Source organism: Bos javanicus, chromosome 4, assembly GCF_032452875.1.
Source record: "Bos javanicus breed banteng chromosome 4, ARS-OSU_banteng_1.0, whole genome shotgun sequence".
Classification (NCBI taxonomy): domain Eukaryota; kingdom Metazoa; phylum Chordata; class Mammalia; order Artiodactyla; family Bovidae; genus Bos; species Bos javanicus.
In genome coordinates, this window is record NC_083871.1 from 77,194,289 (window position 1) to 77,222,269 (window position 27,981).

The 27,981-nt window shown below is 46.6% G+C and overlaps 1 protein-coding gene across 9 annotated transcripts in view; it reads right to left on the reverse strand.

Moving 5' to 3' along the window:
- The window catches only part of CCM2 (CCM2 scaffold protein), a 53,405-nt gene that overhangs the window by 7,190 nt on the left and 18,234 nt on the right, over positions 1-27,981 (reverse strand). For 6 of the 9 annotated variants that reach the window (XM_061414415.1, XM_061414412.1, XM_061414411.1 and 3 more), the window contains 3 exons: positions 23,498-23,671; positions 2,817-2,900; positions 2,135-2,318 (listed from right to left, as the gene is read on the reverse strand). In XM_061414415.1, the coding sequence (XP_061270399.1) occupies positions 2,135-2,318; positions 2,817-2,900; positions 23,498-23,671 (442 nt within the window). Of the gene's footprint in view, positions 1-2,134; positions 2,319-2,816; positions 2,901-23,497; positions 23,672-25,781; positions 25,946-27,981 lie in introns of those variants that run through there. The other 3 variants (XM_061414420.1, XM_061414419.1, XM_061414417.1) reach the window with 2 other exon arrangements.

Consider the following 27,981-nt stretch of genomic DNA (forward strand, 5'->3'; position numbering starts at 1 on the left):
ACAGTCCCCACGCAGGGAACAGCAGTCACCACAGTGCTTCGCAGCACTGGTGGAAGCAGTTACACAGTACCTCAACCAATCAGCCACCATCTAACAACCGGGACCCTGCCAAGTCACCCAACCCACCTGCTCCCAGTGAGTCCACCGGTAAAGGTGGAAGGAAACAGAATCCTCCTTACAGGTTTCTTGTGGAGACTCAACAAGATCATTCATGCCACATGCTTTCTACTAGTTTGAGCCACATTAAATTGCATTTTTTTTTTTAGATTAAAATGGTTAAAAATTGGCAGCTTTGTGTTGTTCAAAATAATGCCTGCATTAACAGACACTTGCTCCTTGGAAGAATAGCTGTCAAACCTAGACAGTGTTTTAAAAAGTAGAGACACCACTTTAATGACAAAGGCCTGAAATAGTCAAAACTATGGTTTTTCCAGTAGTCATGTATGGATGTGAGAGTTGGACCATAAAGAAGGCTGAATGCCAAAGAACTGACACTTTTGAACTGTGGTGCTAGAGGAGACTCTTGAGAGTCCCTTGGACTGCAAGGAGATCAAACCAGTCAATCCTAAAGGAAATCAGTCCTGAGTATTCATTGGAAGGACTGGTGCTGAAGGTGAAGCTCCAATACTTTAGTCACCTGATGTGAAGAACTGACTCAATGGAAAAGACAGTGATGCTGGGAATAATAGAAGGCAAGAGGAAAAGGGGTGACAGAGGATGAGATGATTGGATGGCATCACTGAGTCAAAGGACACGAGTCTGAGGAAACTCAGGGAGATAGTGATGGACAGAGAAGCCTGGCGTGCTGCAGTTCATGTGGCTGCAAAGAGTCGGACATAACTTGGAGACTGAGCAACAACAACAACACTACTGAACACAATGAAGGGAAATGAAGAATAAGCAGAGCAGAGGGGACCGTGCTCAAGTGCAGTATGATAGGAGTGTGTGTGTGTATGTGTGAACAAGTGAGCATTTGTGAGTGTGTGTGGGACCTGAGCACGTGAGTGCATGTGAATGAGTGTGTGTGGATGGGTGCACCAAGTATGTGCAGTGAGTACGTGTGGTGTGTGTGCGTGTGACTCTGCGGGGGACACTAAGCCACAGCCATACAAAGTCAAGGGACTATGATACACTCCAGCAGCCACCTTCAAAAAACCTTCCCATTACCTGTGCCGGTGGCCTGCCGCATCCCCACCAGATTCACGGGCCCTTTAATATGAACTTCCTTGAAGCTCAAGGGGTCAGTAATGAGAAAGCTCCTCGGGGCCCTGGCTCTTATAAGCCCTCAGATCCCTGTGGACTACCTACCTCAAGCAGAAACACAACCTTCCCTCTGCACTGGCCAAAGCAGTGTGTGGCCCAGGCTGATCCAGCTGGCCACCCTCATACACCGCCACCAGCCCCCTGAAAATGAACAACTCCAGGGTGCAACCCAGCCATTGCCAGTGCCTAAAGGAGCCCAGGGATGGCGTCCATGCTACAGTGACAACCTGAGAACCCACCTGGGAAGGGCATGGCATGAGTGAACAGTGATTTCTCTCCTCACTTCTCAGGGACTAATGCCGGGGCAGAGGTTCTAGACCCCGAAAGACAGCTTGTCAGGAAGTGCCAAGTAAGGTGGTACTGTATCCTCATCAGGCGAGGGGAGTGGGCTGGGTGACGGGGACTGATGGCTCTCGGGTTCTCCTACAAGGACATGCTCAGAGCGTCTCACAGACCAAGAGCTCCTTGCTGGTCGGGTCTCCTCCCTGCACTGCCAGCACTGGGAAGGCTGTGTGGCCAAAGGAGGGCCTGAATGTTGATTAGGCTGAGCTAAGGCCCCACCCTCAGCCTCTGGAGCTGCCTGCGCCCAGGGTGTCTACTAGGCCTGGGTGCCAGAGGCCACTCCAGCATCCCCAAAGGGGGCTGCACCGAGTGACAGTGGCTGAGCTCAGGACCCAGAGACCACAGCCTCCTGGGTCACTGCCCTGCTCTGGAGAGAGGGCTAGTTCCCAGGCACAGCGGGCAGCAATTGGCTGACCCAACATTGTAGAAACTTGTCTCCAGAGTGCCATGAAATCTACAATGCACGCCTCAGGACAGAGGTGGGGGCTGCTTCTGGCAAGGACCCTCCTGACCCCGCCCCCGGTCATACCTGTCTTCAGGACCACCAGGTGTGAGGCGTCATCTCGCACATAGGACACAGCGGCAATGTCATGGATGGGGACCCTGAGGATGGTGTCCTCCCCGTCCCTCCAGGCCAGCTTGACGTTGTAGGCAGACAGACTGATCACAGCGTCATGCTCCTGGGTCAGGTGTCCGGGGAGCTGGTGGGCTCTCTGGAAGGAACCACACTGCATCAGAAACACAGGGAACACAGGGCCACGGGCTCCCCTAGGACCCTGCACCATGTGTGGCACACGCAACCCACATAGCCAACGCTGACAAGCAGGGTGCCACTCCCATGCTTGCTCCCGGGATACTGCTGTGTTCAAACCACATGGAGAATTCTTCTGGAACTGCCTTTAGATTCAGACCTGTGGGGTGTGGTTTGGATATCTTGAAAACATGAATTTTGAAAATAGTCCAAAACCACAAGGAGCAAGCCTGGAGAATAAAAGTTAATATGCAGGCTGAGGAAAAATAAGGCCAGGGACCAAGTGCACCCTTAATGTGATAGGACTGGGTCACCCCTCATGGTCATAAAGGCCCAGGGTCAGAGGGCCAAGAGTTGGTGTCAGAAAACAAGGGTCAGAGGTCAGGGTTATGAGGTGGAGCAGGCTGAGGGTCAGAGGTCAGGGATGGGGGTAGAGCAGGCTGTCAGGCAGAAGGGTTACCTTTGCATTGTCTATGAAATGCAGGATTTCGGTCCTACTGGAAGGATTCAGGTATCCTGGTATGGACGTTAACTGACCTAAATACTGAAAGAAAGTGGAAAGAGGAAGTGCCATGAGCAAGGGAAGATGAGCCAACACCATCAAGGGCCATAGAACATCGCAAAAGCCTTGTATATTCCCACCACAGGCTGGTTGGCCGTAGTCCCAGCTCGCAGTGGGGGCCTCCTCTAGGCAGCATGCTCCAAATTTTTAGTAAAATCTCTACTGGCTGAGGAGGACACTCCCACGCTTCCCACCACACTGCATCAATGTTGTCATCAAAGTCCTGCAAAGGACACCTCAAAACTAGTTTGGTGGAATTTGTATTCTAAAAAGGCAGATAAGAGAATTCCCTGGCAATCCATTGGTTAGGACTCCGGGCTTCCACTGCAGGGGCCCTGGTTCAATCCTACAAGCCACATGGTGTGGCCAAAAGATAAAAAAATAAAAGGATAAGACAAGGATGGCTTGTGTTCCCGGATCACAGTTGGAAATTGAAAACAATAGCTCTGAACAATCTGCTAAAAAGGAAACATATTAAATCATAAAGGGCCAGGCAGCTGAGCGATGAGCACAGAGAAAGAAGTGACAGGAGGCCATGAAGCACTTGACTAACAAACCTCAAGGGTCTTGAATATGGCATGGACACAGTGAGAGCTGTGTTCACATCACCACCAATTACCACAGGTGTTATATGTGCTTTAATGGATTTTACTGATTCCTCTCCAAGAATAGATCTCTTACACTCGACATTTCTGATCCTCTAATTTTTAAGGTTGCTGTTAACAGGATGACAATGGACTTTGTGTATCTGGTTCCACATGTAAAGTCGTCACTACTGTTCTCAAGAGAAAAGAGCTGAACAAATGAACATGTCTTCTCAGATCCATCAGAGAATGAGGTCACAAATTGCTTCCCCCAAAACTGGAGAGAGCAACAGGGGACAGAGAATCACAGCCCCCAGGGAGAAGCTGCAGGGGCCAGGTGGGCAGGCGCATTGGAAGGGGGCTGACAAAAGGCTGGACGTGGGCATGTACGAGCTTAAGACAAAACTCTGGGGCCAGTCATACAGGGTCCCAGGTTTACTTAAGCTCTACCTCCAGGAGGCCCCCCCTAGTCAGGATTCTCAGAAGTTGTCTGCAGCTTCTGGTGGGGCGGGGGGAAGAAACCACTTCCAACTATGACCAGTAATTTGCTCTCTTCAACAAGGGGTCTTTTTTCAAGGAAAACTATTTGACCAGGGCCTGACCCACCTGGGGAAAGGTAAACACCAACTCCAGCCCCCCAGCAGCTCTGTCCCTCCTAAATAAGACATGTGTGTGACGGTCACAGCCCAGGGGCACAAGCTCACAGGACGACAGAGACCTACTCATCAGAGGGCTAGTGCGCTCCCCTCCCCAGCAGCCCCACTGCATCCACGGGCGCCTGTACAACAGGAGATGACATGTATCGGACCCTTTTAATAGCACACAGCTGCAGCCAACAGTAAACACAGCCTAATTCCTGGCCACATAAATACACAGCCTCACCTCTTTACCTCAGCTCCTCTCACCTGAATCACCACACCCAGCTTTCAACAAAAAATTACAAGGCATGCTAAGGCAAAAAAACACTGAACAGACAAGGCAAGCATCAGAATCAGACTCAGATACAGCAGAGGTTTTGGAGTGATCAGACCAGGAATTTAAAACATCTATGATTAGTAACTCCAGTATTCTTGCCTGGAGAATTCTACGGACAAAGCAGCATGGCAGGTTACAGTCCATGGGGTCGCAAAGAGTCAGACACAACCGAGTGACTAACAATTACTTAGCCTGGTGGCTCAGATGGTAACAAATCTGCAATGTGGGAGACTCAGGTTCGATCCCTGGATCAGGAAGATTCCCTGGAGAAGGGAATGGCAACCCACTCCAATATTCTTTCCTGGAGAATTCCATGGACAGAGCAGCTTGGCAGGCTACAGACCTGTAGCCTGTAGTCTGACTCTTTGCAACCTCATGGTGGCAACTAATACTTTCACGATTAATATGCTAAGGGCTATAATTAAGTGAACATCATCCAAGAGCTGATGGGCAATGTAAGCAAAGAGACAGAAATTCTAAAAAAATCAAGGGGAAATGTTAAAAACCAAAAACAGTACAACAGAAATGAAAAATGTTTTTGATGGGTTCATCAGCAAATGGACACAGACAAGAGAAAAACCAATGAGCTCAGAGATATGTCAGTAAAAAGTCTCAAAACTGAAAAGGAAATTGGGGGTGGGGGAGGAAAAAAACAAACAAAAATGGAACAGAATATTCAAAAACAGAAAATTACAAAAGGTATAAATAATAAATGCGCAATGGGACTACCAGAAAAAGGAGAGGGAAAAAAACACAGGAAGGGACTTCCCTGGTGGTCCAGTGGTTAGGACTCTGCACTTCTACTGTCGGAGGGCCCAGGTTTGATCCCTGATCGAGGACCTAAGATCCCACCAGTTGCATGGCACAGCTAAAAAAGAAAGAAACACGAGAAATACCTGAAGTGATAATGGCTGAGAATTTCCTCAACACCAAAACCACAGACCCAGCAAGCTCAGAGGACATCAAGCAGGATAAACAGCAAAATGAAAAACAAAACCAAAAAACTGCACCTAGGCATATCATATTCAAACTGCAAAAAAAAAAAAAAAAAAATCAAAGACAGAGAAAACCCTGAAGCCACAAGAAAACAGCAAATAGCACCTTACCTACAAAGAAACAAGAATAATAATATAGCAACAACTGTATCAAACTTGTCCTCAGAAACCATGCAAGCAACAGAAGAGTGAGATACTAAAGCACTGAAAGAAAAACCCACCAACCTACACTTCTGTATCTGGTGAAACTTCAAAAGCGAAAGAGAAATCAAGATTTTCTCAGACAAACAAAAATTGGGGGATTTCATGAGTACTTGGCAAGAAATGAGAACTTATTCGGAGAAAAGGGAAATGATTTGGTCAGCAACTGATCTATTTCAAGGAAAAAAAATAAGAGAAGAAATATACAAAGGTAAAATAATACCTTCTACTTTTTTAATTGTAATTGACCTAAGAAATAACAGTTTGTTCAAAACAAAGATTGTAAGAGGTATTCAATGATTATAGCTTAGGGAAAAGTGAAATGAATGGCAGCACATTATATGGGACAGAGGGAGGAACTGGGAATATTTGGTTATGAGGTATCTGCACCACCTGTGAAGCAAGGTACTGTTATTTGAAACTGGATCTAAATTAGATATAAATGTATTCTGCAAACCCTTGGGCAACCACTAAAAGTATTCATAAAGAAGTAAAACTGATACGTTAAGACAGGAGAAACTATGGAATCATACAAAATGCCCAAATAAAACCATATAAAGGGGACTTCCCTGGTTGTGCAGTGGATAGAAATTTGCCTGCCAACGCAGGGGACACGGGTTCAATCCCTGGTCTGGGAAGATTCCACATGCCGCAAAGCAACTAAGCCCGTGTGCCACAACTACTGAGTCTCCGCTCTAAGGCCCGTGTGCTGCAACTCCTGAAGCCCGCGCGCCCCAGAGCCTGTGCTCCACAGCAAGAGGAACCACTGCAAGGCAAAGCATGAGCACTGCCGTGGACAGCAGCCCCTGCTCACTGCAACTAGAGAAAAGTCAAAGTGAAGTCACTCAGGCCTGTCTGACTCTGCGACCCCATGGACTGCAGCCCACCAGGCTCCTCCGTCCATTGGATTCTCCAGGCAAGAGTACTGGAGTGGGTTGCCATGTCCTTCTCCAGGGGATCTTCCCGACCTGGGGATTAAACCCGGGTCTCCCACATTGCAGGCAGATGCTTTACCATCTGAGCCATCAGGGAATCCCTCCACAAAGCAATGAAGCAGAGAAAGCCTGCACAAAGCAACGAAGACCTAGTGCAACCGGAAAAAACAAAAAGGTGGAAGACCAAACAAAAAACAAGAACAAACAGGAAACAATTAAAAATATGGTAAATATTAATCCACTGATATCAACAATCACTTAAAGTGTGAACCGTCTCAATATACCAATTAGAAAACAAAAACTGTCAGATTCTAAAAAAATTCAAAACACAACTATCTTTTGTCTACAAGAAACCCACTTTAAGGACAGGTGTTAAATAAATACATAAAATAAAATGAAGTCATTTCACTAACACATAACAATCCTTAATGTATATGCACCTGATAACAGAGCTTAAAATTCACATGAGGCAAAAACTGAGAACTACAGGGAGAAACAGATGAATCAACTAATACAATCAAAGACTTCAGCACCCACCTCCTCTCACAAACGGACAGATCCAGCAGGCAGAAAATGATTAAGGATGAAGGCGAACTCAACCTTCTCAATCAACTGAATATAACTAACATCAACAGACTACTTCATCCAACAACATCATTCAAAAGAATATACTTTCATTTCCAGTTTACATGAACATTCACCAGGATGGAACACATTCTGGGCCATAAAACACACCTAAATAAATTTAAGAGAATAGAAACCATATAAAGTTATGCTCTCAGATCCCAGTGGAATTCCTCGAAAGACACAATCTACCAAAATTCACACAAGAAGAAATGGATAATGTGAACAGGTATGAGTTATTAAAGAAACTGAATCAATAATAACTTCTAAAACAGAAAGTATCAGGCCAAGACAGGTTCCCTGGTGAATTCAACTTAATATTTATTTAAGGAAGAAATTATATCAAGTTTCTATACTCTTCCAGAAAACAAAAACAGAGAAAATACTCCCTAACCCATTCTATGAGGCAGCTTTACCTTAGTACCAAAACCAAAGATACTGTAAGAAAGGAAAGATCAATATTTCTCATAAAGAGATTAAAAAAATCCTCAACAAAATATTGGCAAATCCAATCCAATGTTTAAAGAGTTATACACCAAAAGCAAGTGGTATTTATCCAAGGTATGCAAAGTTGACTCTACATTCAAAATCATTTAATGTGATCTATCACATTAACAGGCTGAAGAAGAAAAATCGTAATATCAAACAAATGCAGAAAAAGCATCTGATGACATCTAATATTCATTCATAACAAAAACTAAGCAAACTTGAAACAGAGGGGAATTTCCTCAACCTGATAAAGAGCATGTACAAAATCCCTACAGTTAATATCAATACTTAATGGTAAGAAGTTCTAAGATGGCCTAAGATCAGAACAAGGAAACAATGTCCCCTTTCACCACTGCTTTTCAATACTGTATTGGAAGTCCTAGCTGATGGAATAGGACAAGAGAGGGAAATAAAAGGTATAGATTGGGAGGAAAGAAATCAAACTTTGTTTGCAGATGCCTCTCTGACCGGGGAACCAAGCAGGCAGGTCACTCTGGGGATTATCAAATGCAAGGAAGGTAAACACAGACGCTTGAGTCAGTTCACCAACTGCTGTGCCTGGCAACCACCTGCCCACGCAAAAAAGAAAACTGGCACAGAGAGGAGAGGAACTAGCAGAAGCTCACACAGGGCACAGTGGCAGACAGAGGCTGAATCTAAGCAGTCAGTTCTACTAAACTTCAGAAAAGCTGCTTCCAAAAGCTGTTCAGTGAGTGCTGGGGAACTCCATAAGGAAATGCATACTTATTCTGAAAAGTTTTAGAGTTTATCCTTTCTAAGGTGGGGGTGAGGGACAGAAAATAAAACTAAACTCTGTATTGGGGCTTCCATGATAGCTCAGTTGGTAAAGAATCCGCCTGCAACGCCAGAGACCTCGGTTTGATTTCTGGGTCAGGACGATCCACTGGAGAAGGGATAGGCTACTCACTCCAGTATTCTTGGGATTCCTCTGTGGCTCAGCTGGTAAAGAATCCACCTGCAATCGGGAGACCTGGGTTTGATCCCTGGGTTGGGAAGATCCCCTGGAGAAGAGAAAGGCTACCCATCTCAGTATTCTGACCTGGAGAATTTCATGGACTGTACAGTCCATGGGGTCGCAAAGAGTCAGACACGACTGAGCGACTTTCACCTCACTTCATTTCAAACTGTGTATTTATTTCCCCACTCTACTGGGCCGAGAATCCACTCCTCTGATAGAGCAGTTTAGAAATAAATAAGCGGCACATCTAATTACTGGCTCATACTTAGCGTGTCACAAGTGAACACTCCAGAACGTTTCTACAGATGTACAGTTAGCAGAGGTCTTTCCATCCTCTTCTTATGTGCTCATGTAAACCACATGCAGACCCTTGCATATCTATCCTCACATTTCCTGATTTCAAGTCTTACTGCTGCTGCTGCTGCTGCTGCTGCTGCTAAGTCGCTTCAGTCGTGTCTGACTCTGTGCGACCCCAGAGACGGCAGCCCACCAGGCTCCTCCGTCCCTGGGATTCTCCAGGCAAGAACACTGGAATGGGTTGCCATTTCCTTCTCCAATGCATGAAAGTGAAAGTGAAGTCGCTCAGTCCTGTTTGACTCTTAGTGACCCCATGGACTGCAGCCTACCAGGCTCCTCCGTCCGTGAGATTTTCCAGGCAAGAGTACTGGAGTGGGGTGCCATCGCCTTCTCCACAAGTCTTACTACAAAGCCACAATAACCAATACTGAGGAACTGGCATAAAGACAGACATACAAAGCAATGAAATAGAACAGAGAGTCAGAAATAAACCTGCGCACACAGAATCAGTTGATCTCCGACACAGGGACCAAGACCATTCAATGGGAAAAGGACAATCTTTTCAACAAATGGTACTGAGAAAACAACATTCCACACACAAAGAATAAAGTTGGGCCCTCACCTAACACCATATACAAAAATTAACTCAAATGGATCAAACACCTAAATTTAAGACCTGAAACTCTAAGACTCTTAGAAGAAAACATAAAGAAAAGCAGCTTCACGGCATTGGATGTGGCAGTGATTTACTGGCTATGATACCAAAAGCACAGGCAATAACACAACGTGGAAACACCTCAATTCTTGGCAGAAGAATGGATAAACCAAATGTGTTATAAACAATGGGATATTACTCATTGTTAAAAAGGAAATTCTGACACATGCTACAACATGGATAAGTTCAGTTCAGTTCAGCCACTCAGTCATGTCTGACTCTTTGCAACCCCAGCACGCCAGGCCTCCCTGTCCATCACCAACGCCCAGAGTTTACCCAAACTCATGTCCATTGAGTCGATGATGCCATCCAACCATCTCATCCTCTGTTGTCCCCTTCTCCTCCTGCCCTCAATTTTTCCCAGCATCAGGGTCTTTTCAAATGAGTCAGCTCTTCGAATCAGGTGGACAAAGTATTGGAGTTTCAGCTTCAACATCAGTCCTTCCAACAAGGCAGATAAACCCAGGCACAAAGAGGCAAACACTACATGATTCCACTTATATGAAGTACCTAGAGTGGTCAAATTCACAGAGACAGACAGTAGAACGGTGGTTGCCAGACGCTGCGGCGAAGGAGAAATAGGGTTACTGTTTAACAGGTACAGAGTGTCAGTATGGCAAGGTGAAAACAATTCCGAACATGAATGGTAGTAAAGGGTGCACAGCAATGTGAATGTCAAAACTATTCAAAAAACAAAACCCATTCAACTGTACACTTAAAAATGGTTAAGACAGTATGGCAAAACCAATACAATATTGTAAAGTAATTAGCCTCTAATTAAAATAAATAAATTATTTTTTTAATAAATAAATTATTTTTTAAAAAATGGTTAAGATGGTAAATTTTACGTTATGTGCATTTTACCACAATTTAAGAAAAACTTTTAATGGGGGGGGGAAGCATAGGCAGCAAGAAAAAAAATATAATAAATCAGACTTCATCAAAATTTAAAACTCTGTACATCAAAATATAAATATTAAATATTAAATATCAAAGGACACAATCAACCAAGTCCAAAGGCAACCTACCCAATGGGAGAAAATAACTGCAATCAGATATCTGACAAGAAGTTAATACCCAGAATATACAAAGAACTGTAACTCCACAACAAAAAACTAACAACCTGATTTAAAAATAGGCAACAGACTTAAATAGGCATTTCTCCAAAGGTGATATACAGATGGCCAACACACAAAAGGATTCTCAATATCACTAGTAATTAGGGAAATGCAAATCAAAACCACAATGAGATATTACTTCACACCCATCTGAAAGGGCTAGTCTCAAAACAGAAAATAATACGTTGCTGAGGACATGGAGAAACTGGAATGCTTGCACACGGCTGGTGGGAATGTAAAATGGTTCAGTCAATATGGAAAACAGTATGGTCATAACTTAATAAAACACAGAATTAACCTTTGATCCAGCAAGTCCACTTCTGGATACACATGTAAAGGAATTCCAAGCAGACGTTAAACTCTTAGAAGAAAACATAGGGCAAAAGCTTTGTGATATTGGATTTGGCAATGACTTCTTGGTTATGACACCAACGGAACAGGCAATAAAGGGAAAAACAGACAGACTTTGAAATTTTGTACATTAAAAGATACTATCCAGAGTAAAACAGCAACCAGCAGAATGGAAGAAAATATCTGCAAATCATCTATCTGACAAGAGAACTCCTAAAACTCAACAAAAGACATCTGATGCCAAATGGGCAAAGGACCTGAATAGACTTTTCTCCAACGAAGACGTGTGTGCGGCATGCTCAATCACTCAGCTGTGTCTGACTCTGCAACCTCATGGACTGTAGACCACCAGGCTCCTCTGTCCATGGAGTTTTCCAGGCAAGAATACTGGAGTGGGTTGTCATTTCCTACTTCAGGGGATCTTCCTGGCCCAGGGACCAAACCCATGTCTCCTCCACTGGTAGACAGATTCTTTACCACTGAGCCACCAGAGAAGCCACAAAGAAGGTACACAAATGTCCAGTGAGCACATGAAAAGATGCTCAAGATCACCAGTCATTAGATACATACAATCAAAGCAACAATGAGATAGTGCCTCACACTCATTAGGATGGCTAGTGAAAAACAAAAACAAAGAAACAAAGGGCCTCCCTGGTGGTCCAGTGGCAAAGACTTCAAGCTCCCAACGCAGGGGCCCGGGTTCCACCCCTGATTGGGGAACTAGATCCCACGTGCCACAGCCAAGAGCTCGCAGGCCACAACGCAAATCAAAGATCCCATGTGCCCCAACCAAGACCCAGCACAACCAAATAAATATTAAAACACACACACACACAGAAAACAACAAGTTGTTAGTGAGGATGTAGAGATACTGGAACACCTGTGCGCTGTCGATGGGAATATAAAACAGAATTACCATATGACCCAGCAATTCCACTCCACACACACACACACACACACACACACCTCATCCCCCAAAAGAATTGAAAGCACAGTCTCAAAGAGGTTTTTGTACCCTCATGTTCACAGCAGCATTATTCACAGTAACTACAACATGGAAGCAACCCAAGTGTCTACTGATGGATGAATGGATAAGCAAAATGAAGTATATCCATACACTAGAATATTGTTCAGCCTTAAAAAGGGAGGAAATTCTGTAATACATTACAACATGGGTAAAAATTGAGAATACTATGCTAAGTGAAATAAGTCCGTCACTGAAAGACTAATAGCGTCTGATTCCAATAATATGAGGTTTCTAGAGCGGTCAAATTCACAGACACAGAAAGACAGATGGCTGCCAGGGGCTGTGGGGAAGAAAGAATGGGAAGTCTTTATTTACTATGCGCAGTTTCGGATTTACAAGATGAAAAGGATTATGGTGACGCTGCACAGCCACACGCACACGTCTAACCCCACTGAACTGCACACTTCGAAATGCTTAAGATGGCATGTTTTATGCTATATTTTAACACAATTAGAAAAAGAAAAAAAATAGAAAGCAGATGCCTGAACAAACTTTTGTATGCCCATGTTCACAGCAGCATTATTCAGAATAGTCAAAAGGTAGAAACAAACCAACGCCCACTGACAGCTGAAGAGAATATATATACAATGCAATAGTATTTAGTCTCAAAAAAAAAAAAAAAGAATTCTGACACAGGCTACAACACGGATGAAACTTGAGTACGTTATACTAAATGTAATTAAAGCCAATCACAAAAGACAAATACTGTATGATTCCACTTACACGAAATTCCTAGAAGAGTCAAATTTAGAGACAGAAAGCAGAATGGCGGTTGCCAGGGGCTGAGGGAATAGGAAGTTACTGTTTAATGGGAAGGGTTTCAGATTGAGAGGATTAAAGAGATCTGGAAGTAGATGGTGATGATGACTGCACAACTATATCAATGTACTTACTGCCACCGAAATATACACTTAAACATGGTTAATTTTATGTGATGCATATTTTGCCACAATGAAAAAATCTTTTCATTGCTTTACTCAATAACTGTATTTGCTAAAAGCTTTTTGAATTATAATCAATATTATACTATATATTAGTTACCACTTCTAGATTTGCAGCATCCAAAATTGCTAATTTTGTTTAAATTCAAATAGTTTAATAATAATAATAAAACCCTAAGTTGGGGTCATATGAAAGCGCCCCGGTATTACATCTGCACGGCTGCACAAGAACGCCCTGCCTTTACACGGCCTGGGGACACAGCGTCACCCAGTCTCATCTTTCTCAAAGTGCCACAATGCTTCAAATGCAGGCTCACAAATCACCAAAAAGCATTCTACTGTCTTCACAGAGGTGAGGCCTCATTCATTTGAGATTTTTTTCACTGTACAACGTGTATTAGTAAAACAAATGTTACCAAAAAGGAAACGAGCAGCTCTGATCCCTGCCAGAACTCGAGATGGGACAGTGTGGGCCTTCTGGACAGATCTGACCCTGCCCTGGGCAGTTCCCTGGCCAGTGCTGACCAACATGCAGTGCCTCCGACTCCAAAATCAGGGGCCAGTCCACACCTGCTGTGAGGTGACATGGTGTCGGATGCTGTGCCAATGAACTCAGAGGGATGAATGTGATGGGACAAAAGAGACCAAGGGAACATCTGACAAGCACTCACATCAGCTCCATCAGCCCTGGTATCAAAAGTGGACTGTCCTGGGCACTGGCTATCCCCACCGCTTTCTCTAGTGCCCTTATAGAGACTGCAGCTGACTCAGGAGCATGCTGGTGAGCTCACCACCTCAGCTCTAAACAGCCGAAAGCACTTCCAAAAATAATTGCTAATGAGATACAAGAAAAGTCCATTTGTACCTTAAGCCTAAGTCAGCCTCCCTAGAACATGCACCTCTCTGGCCTTGACCTACAAGCTTCCTATGGCAGAGCATGGGTGCTGATGGGAGGGAGGGACTCTGAGACTTGGATGGGGGACACCTAGGGAGATGCACTTGAGACCTACACACACACACCTGCCTTGCTTGCAAACTACACACAGGCCTCACCGGATGGGCAACTCTCTTGACAATACTTCTCCCTGGGGTCTGCCCTCTCCCTTCCCAGCCAAAGACCTGTTCCTGAAGTCAAATTTCAGCATAGCAGGACTGGGACCTGCTGGTCCTACTAAACGGAGAAGCCTGAACACTGATGGAGCAGCAGGTACCAGATGGAGGCGGATGGCGCCCTACTACTCCATGTAGACGAGCACTGTCTATGGAGCTCTGCCCACAGACCTTAACCCCAGTCAGGGGCCCGGACACGGCTCTCACTCGCTGCTCGTACAGCTTAGAAGCTCAGCAAACTTGAAGCCTGTGTTAAACCCAATGGAGATGGCAGAACTGTGGATAAAGGTTTCAAAACACGCCGAGAGGTAGGCCTGTTGGACGGGATCTACCGTGTAAGACACAGAACCCCAAGACCACCCCTGCTTCTTGGGAGGGCTAAGAAGACACCCCATTCTCAAGGACAAGCTGGAACAAATGAGCTGGCAGAGGTGCTGGCACCACCAGGCAGCTAGCTCTGTGGTGGCTGTTCTGAGGTGAAGGGAGGAGGTGCTTTAGAACCAGGCTTTGGGCTTTCCTTGTGGCTCAGATAGTAAAGAATCCACCTGCAATGCAGGAGACCTGGGTTCGATCAGGAGGTTGGAAAGATCCCCTGGAGAAGGGAAAGGCTACCCACTCCAGTACTCTGGGCTGGAGAATTCCATGGACTGTAGAGTCCATGGGGTCATAAAGAGTCAGACACGACTTTCACTTCACTTTTCCTGGAGTGAGGGGGACAACAGGACCCTGGGAAAGCAGAAGCCAGGAGGGCAGCTCTTAGCCACCAGGAGCACAGGCAGGCGTGCTCACTGCAGTGGGCAGTAACTTACTGTAAATGGTCAAATGGCAAGGCAGAGGATGGGAGGGCGAGGCTGGTATGCAGGCCCTACAGAGATACTAGAGTAGAGGGGTTCCCAGTGTCGAGAGAGCTGCTGGGAGCCAACTGGGGTCCCGCCTGATGTATACAAAGGACACCACCACTGAGTGCACTGCTCCAGTGCAGAGCAGCAATCTCTGAGCCGGACTCTAGTCTCACAAAGTGCCTGAAGGAGAAGCCAAGCCCCGGACAGTGAGCTGGTAACACTGATACTGCAGGGATGTCCCACCCCACCATCCCATTCCATCACTTACTTCGAGGAAAACCTGTTCAAGGTGGGTGGAAGAGAGAGTCTGAGACACTGTTGAAATTCAGAGGCCCAGGTGGCCAGCAAGGTCCCCTTCAGGGAGGGGGCACATCCAGAGAGAACATCTGAAAGGATGCCATCTCTTCAGAGATGCAGGGCACATCTGGATGCAACAGTCATTACACCACGCTTGGTCCCCAGTGGACAGAATGCATGGGTCTGGGGGCCCAAAATAGGGCAGTGGGAGTGGCCCTGGTCACCATCAATCCAAGAGACACACATGAGGAGCGTGTGCCCCCAGCCCTGAGACTATTGCCTCTGTAGGTTCTGAGAGCCTGGCCCTACTGATAAAATGCTCCTGTGAGGGGAAACAAAAGGGATGCACACTTAAAACTGCAGTATCCTCCTGATGCCACAGACAAGCAAGCAGAGAAAGGCGGCATTGTACTGAAGGGTTGGCCTGGGTCATGAGGAGGAGGTAGGGAAGCTGCTGCATAATAGGGACAGCAAGGTGCCTGTGTGGCCTTCAGGTGCCACTTACATGCCCATAAGTGAGCAGATACGTATCTTTTTCCTCTGTCCCATCCTGCTTCCTTCCCTGCCCTTCTCCTGAGAACATGGCCTGAATCATCCAACACGATCTCTAGTTTCAGGCTCTGTTTCAGGCTCTGCTTCTTAGAGAACCCAGACGTCCCCGAACAACAACAAGCAACAAACAGGGAAAACTTACAACTCACTTCCCGGTGAAGGGGGAACTTACCAACCACACTCAGTGCTGGGGAAGATGTATGGAAAACCACAAACCACTCAACAGGAAAACGGCTACAGAAAGACACTTAAGAGATGTGACTTGGGAAAAGATATACAGCTTCACTAAGTATGAACTGTGATGAAACTAACGAAGACCACCAGATTGGCAAAGATCAAAAAGCTGCATGTACACTGTGTCGCTCCTTAGAGTGTGGATAACAGGCATTCTCCCAGACTGACAACAGTGTCTACCAGCTTAAATCTTACACGACGGGCAACCTGGAAACGTCTGTCAAAATAGAAAGAAAGCTTTACACCCAGAAATTCTACTTCAAATTTAACCTAGAGAGTTAGTAAAATGTGTGTAACAGAGACAAATATGTACGAACAGATCACTGGTTACATAAAAATATGGTTCCGCTAAATAATGGACTACTACACAGCCAGCGAAATGGACAAGGCAGCTTTATGTGCCCCAACCTTCCAAGATATGTCACGATCCATTGTTGCCTGTAAACAGCAAGGTGCAAAGGACCCACTAGGTAATCATCTGGGGACACACACGTGTGATCTTGTGTACTGACAAATCCCCCTTGCAGAGGCACACAAGAAGCTGATGCCAGGAATTCCTTCTGGTGGGGTGGGGGTGGGGACTAGGGAACCTCTTTTCAAAAAACCAGGAATCTCCTCACCATCTAAATTTTGCATCATGTCCATAACTTATGTATTTAACTTTTAAAAATACAGTAAGTAAGACACATTAAGAAACCAAGATGCTTGATGATGCTTCTAAATGCTTCATCAAGAAGCATCCCGGGGTGAGGTGGGGGAAGCATCCTGGGTTTGGGTTTGGTATCACACATGTGAGTGCCCACTGCTGGGCCCAGAATTCAAAGCCAGAGTGTGAGTTCACAGGGCCCAAGCCTGCACTGCACTGTGTTCCTCCGGGACAAATGTCAGCTTGGGATGGCAACTAGAGGAAGGATGCTTCTGCTTTAAAAAGGCAGGGTAGGGATTCAAGGAGAAAAAGAGTTAAAATGGTACAGTGTTGCTGTACACAGCAAGCATTTAACACAGAGAAAGCTACTACTACGTGCCTCTCACTTTCATGTTGCTGCTGCTGCTAAGTCACCTCAGTCGTGTCCGACTCTGTGTGACCCCATAGACGGCAGCCCACCAGGCTGCCCCGTCCCTGGGATTCTCCAGGCAAGAACACTGGAATGGGTTGCCATTTCCTTCTCCAGTGCATGAAAGTGAAAAGTGAAAGTGAAGTCGCTCAGTCGTGTCTGACTCTTAGCAACCCCATGAACTGCAGCCCACCAGGCTCCTCCATCCATGCGATTTTCCAGACAAGAGTACTGGAGTGGGGTGCCATTGCCTTCTCCGCACTTTCATGTTAGTAATGTTCATTCTAAATACAAAATACTTTCCATAAAGAACCACACTCCAGTATGTGGGAGTAAAAGTTTCCTCACCACTAGCAGGCTCTGTTGCTGTCACAGTTTTTATTTCATCAAAGTAAAACACGTGCGAAGTTTAAAGAAAGGTTACACAGTCCCCCAAAGTGTTTATTAACAAAGAACAATCTGGCCCCAATCCAGGCAACGCTATACACCGCTCCCTAGGGGCAGCAACTCTGGGTCTTCTGGACTAGGACTAACTTTCTAAATAAAGGTTTTACGTTGCTACTGCCTGATTCATCAATTTAAGACAGGAGCTGGTGATCTCCAGTTATGGCAAAGAAAGATTCACCTCTCTTCTACCACCACTCCCACTTCTTCCTTTCCTCTCACATTTAGATTATCTATTACCTAAGCATTACCTGGCACTTATATCATTCTGTTATGTATAATTCTACTTCATGACTGTGCCAAGACATACAGAAATCACAACTTTATGCATAACCTTTCATTTTTTTAAAAACCTTTAAGATAATCATAAATCACATGCAGTTGTAAGAAAGAATACACAGAGATCCACTGTACACCACACCGTGTCACCCCTAAGGTAAACATCCTATGATCACACAGGACCACAACCGGGATACTAACTACATGGTCAATTTACAGAACATTCCATCACCAGGTCCCTCCCATTTCTCTTTTACAGGCATACCCACTTCCCACCGACCTGGTCTCCTCCTTAAGCCCTAGCAAGTCCTCTCTGTTCTCCATTTCAATAACTCTGTCATATCAAGAAATGTTATAAAGGGGAATCATACAGTATCTAACTTTGGGGATTGGTTTTTCTTCACAGAGCTTAATGCTCTGCAGATTCCTGGAAACTGTTGAAGGAATCAGTAATTCTCGCCTTTTTACAGCTGAGTAGGGTTCCACAGTATGGCTGTCCCTCACTTGTTTAACCATCTACTTACTGAAGGACATCTGGGTATTTCCAGTTTCTGGCTATTATGAATAAAGTGGCTTTTAATAATCATGTACACGCTTTTGTGTCGACTTAAATTTTCATAATTTCTGGGAGAAATACTCAGAATGCAACAGTCAGGTCACATGGCAGTTCAGGTTTAGTCTCTAAGAACCTGCCCAACTGTTTCCCAGTATGGCTGCACCATTTTACAAGCCCATCGGCCATGCAAGAGTGATCCTCCCCACCCTTACCAGCACTCGGTATTCTCACTAATGTTTTAACTTTAGTGATTCTGGTAGGTATGCAATGATGTCTCGCTGTATTTTAATTTGCACTTCCCTAATGGCTAGTGATGCTGAACATCTTCATGTGCTTATTGCCATCTGAATACCTTCTTTTGTATGAAACGTCTCTTCATGACTTTTGCCCGTGTTCTAATCAGATTATTTGCTTTTCTATTATTAGGCTTTGAGAGTTCTTTATATATTCTAGATAAAAGACCTTTAGCAGATAGGTGGCTTGCAAAGCAGATAGGTGGCTTGCAAATATCTTCTCCCAGTGTTTAGCTCGTCTTTCACTCTCCTGATGGATTCTTTGGCAGAACACAGGTTTTTAAATTTTATGAAGTCCAGTTTACCAATTGTCCCCTTTTTGGTGTCAAGTCTAAGGACTCTGCCTACTCTGGGTCCTGAAGATTTCCTCTTATGTTTTTCCTCTAAAAGTGTTATAGCTTTACATTCTACCTTTAATTCCATTGTCCATTCTGAGTTAATTTTTGTGTAAGATGTGAGGTTTAGAGTGTAGTTCATTTTTCTGCCCATGGGGGTCCATTGGCTCCAGCACCATTTGGTAAAGAGACACTTCCTCCACTGACTTGCCTTTGCACCTCTGTCAACAATCAGTTGGGTATATTTGTGAGGGTCTGTTTCTGGGTTCATGATGCTGTTCCACTGATTACTATGCTGATCCCTCTGATGCTACCACACAGTCTTCATTGCTGAAGCTCTAAAGTACATCCTGAAATCAGGTGAACTGACTGCTCTCATTTTTCTCTTTTCAAAACCTTTCCATGTAAATTTTAGAATATTCTTGTCCGTATCTGTAAAATATCTTGTTGGAATTTTGATAGGAATTGTATCAAACCTATGTATCAGTTTCGGGAAAACTGACATGTTAACTAGGCTGCATCTTCCAAACCATGAACGTGGTATCTCTCTCCATTTATTCATATCTTTGATTCTTTCATCAGTGTTGTGTAGCTTCCAGCATACGAACTCTAACGTGTTTCATTAGATTTATACCTAAGTAACTGTATTCACTGGAGAAGGCAATGGCACCCCACTCTAGTACTCTTGCCTGGAAAATCCCATGGATGGAGGAGCCTGGTGGGCTGCAGTCCATGGGGTCGCTAAGAGTCGGGCACGACTGAGCGACTTCACTTTCACTTTTCACTTTCATGCATTGGAGAAGGAAATGGCAACCCACTCCAGTATTCTTGCCTGGAGAATCCCAGGGACAGAGGAGCCTGGTGGGCTGCCATCTATGGGGTCACACAGAGTTGGACACGACTGAGGTGACTTAGAAGCAACTGTATTCATGTCTGCAATTTATTTAACCTTAGAAAATGAGTTAAAAAGTGTTCCCTCCATTCTTGTTTTTCTGGAAGATTGTGCAGCCTGTTAACTCTTTAAGCACTTGATACAATTTTCCAGAAACCACCTGAGCCTGGTGAAGTTTTTTACGGGTGTTTTCAAATTAGATATTAAACTACTTTAATAGTTATAGGGCTCTTCAAGTGATCTATTTACTAGTGACCTGTGGTAGTCTGTGCCCTTCAAGGAACCAGCCCATTTCTGGGCTGCTGTTTAAGGGTGCTCTAGAGTCGTCTTCAGTGCTTTCTCATCAGCCCTTGTCTCCTAGCATTTGAAGGATGACCGTCACTTCCTTCTGGCCCCTGATGAGAAGTCTGCTGTCATTCTGTCTTCCCCATGGGTAAAGTGTTCCTTCTCACTGCTTTCAGGACTCTCTGTATTCACTTTTCAGAAGTTTCACTATGACAAGTCTTAGTGTGCACTGTGTTGGGTTTATTCTGTTGGTGGTGCACGCAACTTCTTGAATCTTTAAGTCTGTCTCTTTACCAAATCAGAGAAGTTTCAACCATGACTATTTTAATCAGTTTTTCAGCTCTCTCCACCCCACCCCAGCCAGCCATCTCTTCTCCCTCCAGGACTCTGATGACACAAATGTCAGAAAATCTGCTCTAGTTCCACAGCGGGAGGGAGCACAGGTGGAGGGGCTGACTCCCCACTGGCCCCTGCTGCCACCTGAGTTGGAGGGCTCGTCTTCCCTGCTGAGCTTGGTTGGCCTTCCAGCTCCCCAAGCGGCCCCCACTGACAGGAGGGCTGGTGTGTGTCACTGCTGCTGTCTGAGGGCAGAATTCCAGGCTCCCCACGTCTCCACTGTTACCTCAGTTCCACTAGGCATTCTTCAGGGATAAGTCTCTGCTCCTTACTCAGCCTCCTCTGGGGTGAGTTCTGGTCCCCACCTGGCCTTTGCAAGCAGAAGCAGTGGTGGGGCCACAGGTTTTTTAGTCACCTTTGGTTGGAACTGAGCAGGTACTGCTAAACATTTTCTGTCCTGCTAAGCCATTCTTTTCTTGGTCTTTTGGCCAGAGGGAGTGAATTTTGTTGGTTCTTCTTGTTTGCCAGCTTCTTCAGCTCCAGACTTGAGATACACCAGGGAAAACAGAACTGGGGAACTCACCACTGGGTCGCAGCTTGGGTCCTGAGGTCTGCTCTGCCATCTCTCTACCTTTCAGTCTTCTTATAGTTGTTACATATACAATGTCCAGGATTTTTAGTTGTATTTAATGGGAATAATAAGGGAAAATGTTGACTCCATCTTCCTGGAAGCAGAAGTCCCCAAACTTTTTTTTTTTCCCCCCAAAAAAGTATTTTGCTTATTTATGGCTGCAGAGGGTCTCTGTTGCTGCAAGGGCTTTCTCAAGTTGCAGTCAGCAGGGGCTACTCTTCACTGCAGTGCTTGGGCTTCTCACTGTGGTGGCTCCTCCTGTTGCAGAGCACAGGCACTGGAGTTCAGGCTTCAGTAGTTGCAGCACATGGGCTTAGGTGCTCCACTGCATGTGGAATCCTCCCGGACTAGGGTTCAAATCCATATCCTCTGGACTGGCAGGTAGATTCTTAACCACTGGACCACCAAGGAAGTCCCCCAAACTTTAAATTTTCATGGTGTAATATACGCCTACCCTATCACTTGCTTTGTTTCCAAAGCACATTCTGTCTTCCCAATTCATCAGCAGCCTCTACCCCAACATATAAAACCATCCGCACTCTGTTCTCCCAGAGCTGCTCTAGTCTGTTTTTCAGATTCCTGTCCTGGGAATTCCCTCTGCTCCTCCCTGTGCCTAAACTCCAGTTCTGGACCTGTGTTTTCCATTCCCCTGGTGCATCCTTGTGCACTAAGGCAGTACATCCCCCAGGAACCTCGTCAGAATGGGCTCTGCAGGCTCATGTTTTAGAGAGCTGATTTGTCTGGTTATTATGACCAGAAAGGGATCCTTTCAATCTGAGAGTCATGTCTGTTGGTGAATTCTGCAAAACACCCTTGCTGTCTTAACAACTTCCTCCCACTCTCTTCCATTTCTTCTTCTCATGAGTCAGCTGCTAAACCTCCTGGATAGATTCTGCAATTTTTCTCTCTCCTCTGTGTTTACTTTATCTTTTGGTTATCCTTTCTGGATGATTTTCTTTACCTTTTGACCCCTCTAAAGAATTGTTTATGATATATAATTAAGATATTTTTAATTCCAAAAGTTCGTTTCCACCTGTTTTCCTGTTATCTCACAGTTAACAGTATTTCTTATTTTTCCAACAATACCACATACTTTTATTTTTCCTCCAGTTTCTGCATTGTAGCCACTGCATTCACGTTTACTTCTTGTGTTTGTGCTGGGCTCTGTCCCTAGGTTACACGTTTTTCCTCAAACATGTACTTCTCCTTGGCTGCCCATGACGGAAGCCATGAGCAAAGGCAGAGCTGCAGAGCATCGCTTCTTTCAGGCTGGCGGGGTGGTCACAGCAGGGTCATGTGAGGAAGCACTTCTGTGGGCTGCGTGGCTTCCACATAAAAGCATCCCTCTGAGGATCCCTCTTGGCAAAGGCCTGGTTGCAGGCCTTCTGAAAGCTTTAGGGAAACGGGGTTGGCGATTCTCACCGTTCCAGACAGGTTTTGACTCAATCTGCTCATCTTCCCACTGGGTCTCTCCCCACCCTCCCCTGGGCCAGGTGCCCCCATGTCTAAAGTCCCCCTAGTGCTGAGTCTCCACCAGGGAGACCTCCCACTTCCCACCACGCCAGGTGAGAGCGGACCCCTCCACACGCTCACAATGTGCACGGTGCCTCCCTACACCCCCACACACCCCCAAGACCAGCTGGACGGCTCTGCGTCCTCTGAGGGACGAGGGTCCAGCTCCGAGGGCTCCGTGAACTTGCTACCCCACCTTCATCAGCACCTTCTGCAAGTTTATGGGGCTCGCTCGTTACTGCTGCCCCCTTTCCCATTCTCTCTGACCGCACAGTTTTATACCTTTGTATTCATTTCTTCTCACTCCAGTGTTTAGAGAAAGCACTAAAAATACAGCAGTGCACGTTCTGTTAATCCACAAGCAGGCACAGTCTCTGACAGGATTCAGAAGCCTGTGTCCTAGGCTGTGACAATGACACAGGGGACAGCTCTAAGCCTTTACCAAGGAACTGAAACTCACGGCCAGCCTCTACGAGTAAGGAGGCGGCTTGCTCCCGGAGAGAAAACCAGAAATGGGGCCAGAAAAGAGCAATCTGGGGACTGGGCACCCGGGTATCAGACATACCACCACGGGTGCACCACCGAGTGGGAGTCAGCCGAGGTGCACGTGGGGACGGGTCCCAGACCGCAGCGTGTGGTGCACTGAGAGCCTTTGCTGGCGACAGGCAAGGTGTGTCCTGCGGCCGTGGACTTACCTTCACCTCCTTCTCGATATAGTCGCTCAGCAGTCTGTCGGGCTCGACGCGCTCGGGCAGGGACAGCACCACAGTGTGCAGAGGGCGCCTCTCTGTCACCTTCTCATGGGCTTTCTTATCTCTACTCTTTTCACCTTTTAGGAATACTCGTTTAAACGGCGACACAATTCCAGGCTGCAGGCAGAAACGGCAATGGTTGGAGTTCATTATTCACAAAGGCTTGGTGTTGTACCCACGGCTAACAAGCAGAAGTGGCCCAAGCCACTGCCACATCCCCGTGCAGGCAAGGGCTGGCCATTGCTGCCACGGTGGGCCAGGCCGAGGGCTGCCTCGGGTACCGAGGGGCTTGTCCCTCACCTGTTCACAGACACTTAGAAGATTCAAAGGACAGTTCTCAAGGTGAGTAAACTCAGGAGATGAAAACAGGGCAGAAACGGGAGATTCCCCCACAAGACAAAAATGCTACATTGTTCCACCCCTCCCGGCTTTGCCGGGTCACTTCACTGCAGGGTCACTTCACTGCAGTCTTCGGAGAAGGTGGGGAGGTGTGCCCAGGGCTGTGGCATCAACAGAAAATGCAGTCAACAGTCGTAAGGCCACCTCTACGCTCTCCTGTGAAAGCATGGCCTGTGCTCCACTGTCCCCTCCCTCTGCCAGGGCCTCAGGGGCTCAGGGCGCTGACCAACACCTAGGTGAACAACCTCACCCCCAAATCAGTGTCTAGACCAGCCTGAGGGCCAATCTTGCAATCAAAGTAAACCTGCAGAGCAAGAACCAGGGAGGTCAGGGAGAATGAAGTCAGCCTCGCCTGCGGGCCCAGAAAAAGGTCTGGACCCCTCCCAGCAGCTCCGAAGGGCTCTTTGGAGGTGATCACTTCCAGTCACCCAAAGGAACATAAAAGCAAAGACAACACACCAGCATGCAGACCTGGCAGGGAAACGTCACTAAACACGGGAGCAAAACCCAGAGCTGGTGACCCATCCCAGACGGAGAAGTCACCTTTCACTGTCCTGTCTACAATGCTGCAGCTTGCCTGCCTGGGCAGGACCCACAGCAGGGATACCTCTGACCAACACTTATAGGAACAATGTACATGTCACCAAACATGCTCTAAAAGCTCTCGTTTCCGTTTCTCCTCTGCATGGGAAATTCAGCCACCCGCCATATCCCACCCAAAAGAATGCCACAGAGCCGATGATTCTGTGAGGTGCCTCGTCAGCCCGTCAGTCTCACAGATGGCAGGTGGAGAGGGGCAGTGACTCCCCCACTAAGGCAGGTGAGGCCTTGGGGGCCTCCCGGGAGATCCTGCAGGGCCTGCCCCACACCCACTGAGACGCTCAGCTATAAAGGCCACCCCACCCAAAAGACACCCTCCACAAAGTGAACCCCAGCATTCTTCCTGCTCCTTCTAGCCAGAGTCTGGGTTTTCTCCTCTGCTCCTTGGTCTGTGCTCATTACCCCTGAGTACTTGGCACCTGGATATCTGCCTTTTACTCCTCTGATCCCCCAGAGTAGTAATCCTGGAGAACCCCTTCCTTGTGGCGAATATCAGCCTAGTTGCTGCTCCACACCCCAGTGCAGCCCCTCAGCGCTTCATACTGGATGTGGAGTGGGGTGGGTGTAAAATAATGCTGATATGAGGCCCACAGGGCTAGGGATGATCATGACAACGTGCATGTGGGCCTTCATTTACTTTTTGTTTATATATGTGAAATTGTTCAAAACATTGTTATTTTAAGGATATAGTTCCCATCTACAGCTACTTACACTGACATGAGTTTGGGTAAACTCCGGGAATTGGTGATGGACAAGGCCTGGCATGCTGTGGTTCATAGGGTCGCAAAGAGTCAGACATGACTGAGCAACTGAACTGAACTGAACACTTAAGCCATGACAAGATAATCAATACCATCATCACACAGACAGCGTCATCTCCACCGTCTCAGAACTGCTGAGTGGACAGAGGGTGCCCCTTGGAGGACCCCGTGACGGGTGATCCCAGCTCTCAGACAGACCACCCTCCTGGTCCTCTCAGGCTTCTTTCTCCTCCCTCCCACAGGCACTGTCAGCCCAGCACAAGTTAGGAGAGTGGGAGGGAAGAAGGTGGGGCACTTCAGGTGAAATTCGGGGGTGGGGGGCGGGGTCTGGACCAGGTTGTTGCCATGCAGGGCTCACATGGAAATGGTGGGAAACGGTCACCCACAATTTCCCACTCAAGCACCGATAGTAAACTTTACATTGAAAGGGAAGCTGGGAATGGAGTAATATAAACATCATGTTTCACCAGCGTGACTGCGGCAGGCCAGGCCAGGCCATACTGAACTGTGATTCCATCTCTGGCTGACATCCCACACAGATGACGCTTCAGTCCTGTTCTCCCTGACTGTGTATCTGCGCTGAGAGCCTCCCAGCTTCTATGATGTACAAGGCACTGCCCTAGAGCTGTGGAAATACCAAGGAATGTTAACACATTACAGAGATGACCTATGTCAGAAACTGGCCAGAGCAAACATCTGTCCCTACACCATTTCTACCTATTAACCTCACAGAATTCACTCTCTCAGATCATAACCAGCGGGGGCACAGACATGGTTGATCCTGAATCTGACGGTGCGTGAAAACAGCTCAGTTCAATCTGTCTGATGTTCCACCTTGCTACTCCTCTACACCTGGGAGCAACAGGAAACCAATTCAGAGGTGAGAGGTTTTGCCAAGGTCAGCCAAACCACCAGGGCCACACACCACATGCAACCCAAGCTGTTGTTTTAACAATGAGGGACGGGTTATAAAGTCAGTCTGTGTTGGAAAGGACCCAGAGCCCAAGACCTACAACCCACCTTAAGGAGACACTCTGCCAGCCGAAGAAACCAGGACGGCCTGCTGCAGATGCCCCTACTGCTCAGGGATCAGCTTTCCCTATGCTGAGCCCCACCCCGCCTTCCTCTGCCTTTACCTCTTGTGACCCAGCACCCCTCAGGGGAGAAATAAAACTGGTTAATGAAGGGGTTTGGTGCCTCTGCCAGCCAGGCATCAGGAAGGTGCTGCGGAGGCATGAGACAGAATCCCCACCCTCAAGGCGGTCACCACCGAGCCCACAGAAGATGAACAGGGACTAAACCCACAATGAGAACTGCTAGTCAGGTGCCTCAAAGGTATGCTTCAGTGCCAAAATGTCCTGTATTTAAAGGAGCTACCCTGGCAACAAGGCATGCCCTGTGATGGAGTGTGGTGCCAGACCTCCACTGCTCACAGGCTAGCAGAGGCAAAGGGAGCGGCCCCTGCAACCCGGACCGCACACCAGACCACCTAGTCAAGCGTGAACGTGGCCTAACTGACTGGGAATCAGACACAGCTTCCCAAACTCAGTCCTTAGCCTTGCATACACAAGGCACCATGTGCTTTTTCTTAATGCCCCAAAGAAGTTTCACTGGTGGCTGAGCCTTTCTAGAAAGTGGAATGTTGAAACCATTGTGTAAACAAAGACACCCTAGCAAACCTGCAGCCTTCCTCTGCTGCCTCGCCCCATTTTAGTGCAGAACGGGGGCAGCTGCTCCACCCAAAGAGAGCAGGCATGTGACACAGGAGATGCGCGCCCAGCTCCCACTGCAGGAACTAGAAAGCACACCGGCTGGGAGTTGGGGTATGGCAGGCATGGTGGGGGCCCCTCAGCTTTTCCAGAAACACAGTGAACAAGACGGCACCTCAGGGTTTTGGAACTAATGGTGCTTTTAAACATGAAATGTAAAAGGAAGTTCCAGTTAATACATTATTGACCATGAGATTTTTGCAGAAACTAACACCTGTGGCCAGTGATTTGTTATGTAAGTGAAAGCTGAGATGTCTCTGGTCAATAACATTCAGGTAACAAGACATATTAACACGTCTCTGGTCAATAAGTTGCTTAAAAAAAGAATACACTGACAATTAAAAATATTCTTGACATGCACAATCAGGACTCCATTAAATGATTGTGGATTCTTTAATTCACTGGAATAGCCTCCAAATCAATATAGTTTTTTAAAAAATGGTTTTAGCCTGTGCAACTGTTTACTCTTCACTCAACAGGTATATTTATTGAGCACTCGTGTTCATCATCACAACAATTTTATAATCTTCGACCCAAAAGACGGAAGAAAGAGCCCCTGGAAAGAGCACAACACCAAGCACAGTTTCTCTTGGTGAATGTTGCCCTGGCACTGATGCCACCCAGAGTGCATCTGCGTCCCAGTTTCTTGTGAAGAAACGGGGCCCTGAGTGTTGAAAGGAACTGGCTGAGGGTCCAAGGCACAGAGCCAGGGGGCGGACGCAGGGCTTCATGCAGACGTCGCACGTGCAACACACGCTGCTTCCTAGAACTAGCTCCAAAGTGAATCCTGCTGCTGCTGCCGCTAAGTCACATCAGTCGTGTCCGACTCTGTGCGACCCCATCCCTGGGATTCTCAAGGCAAGAACACTGGAGTGGGTTGCCATTTCCTTCTCCAATG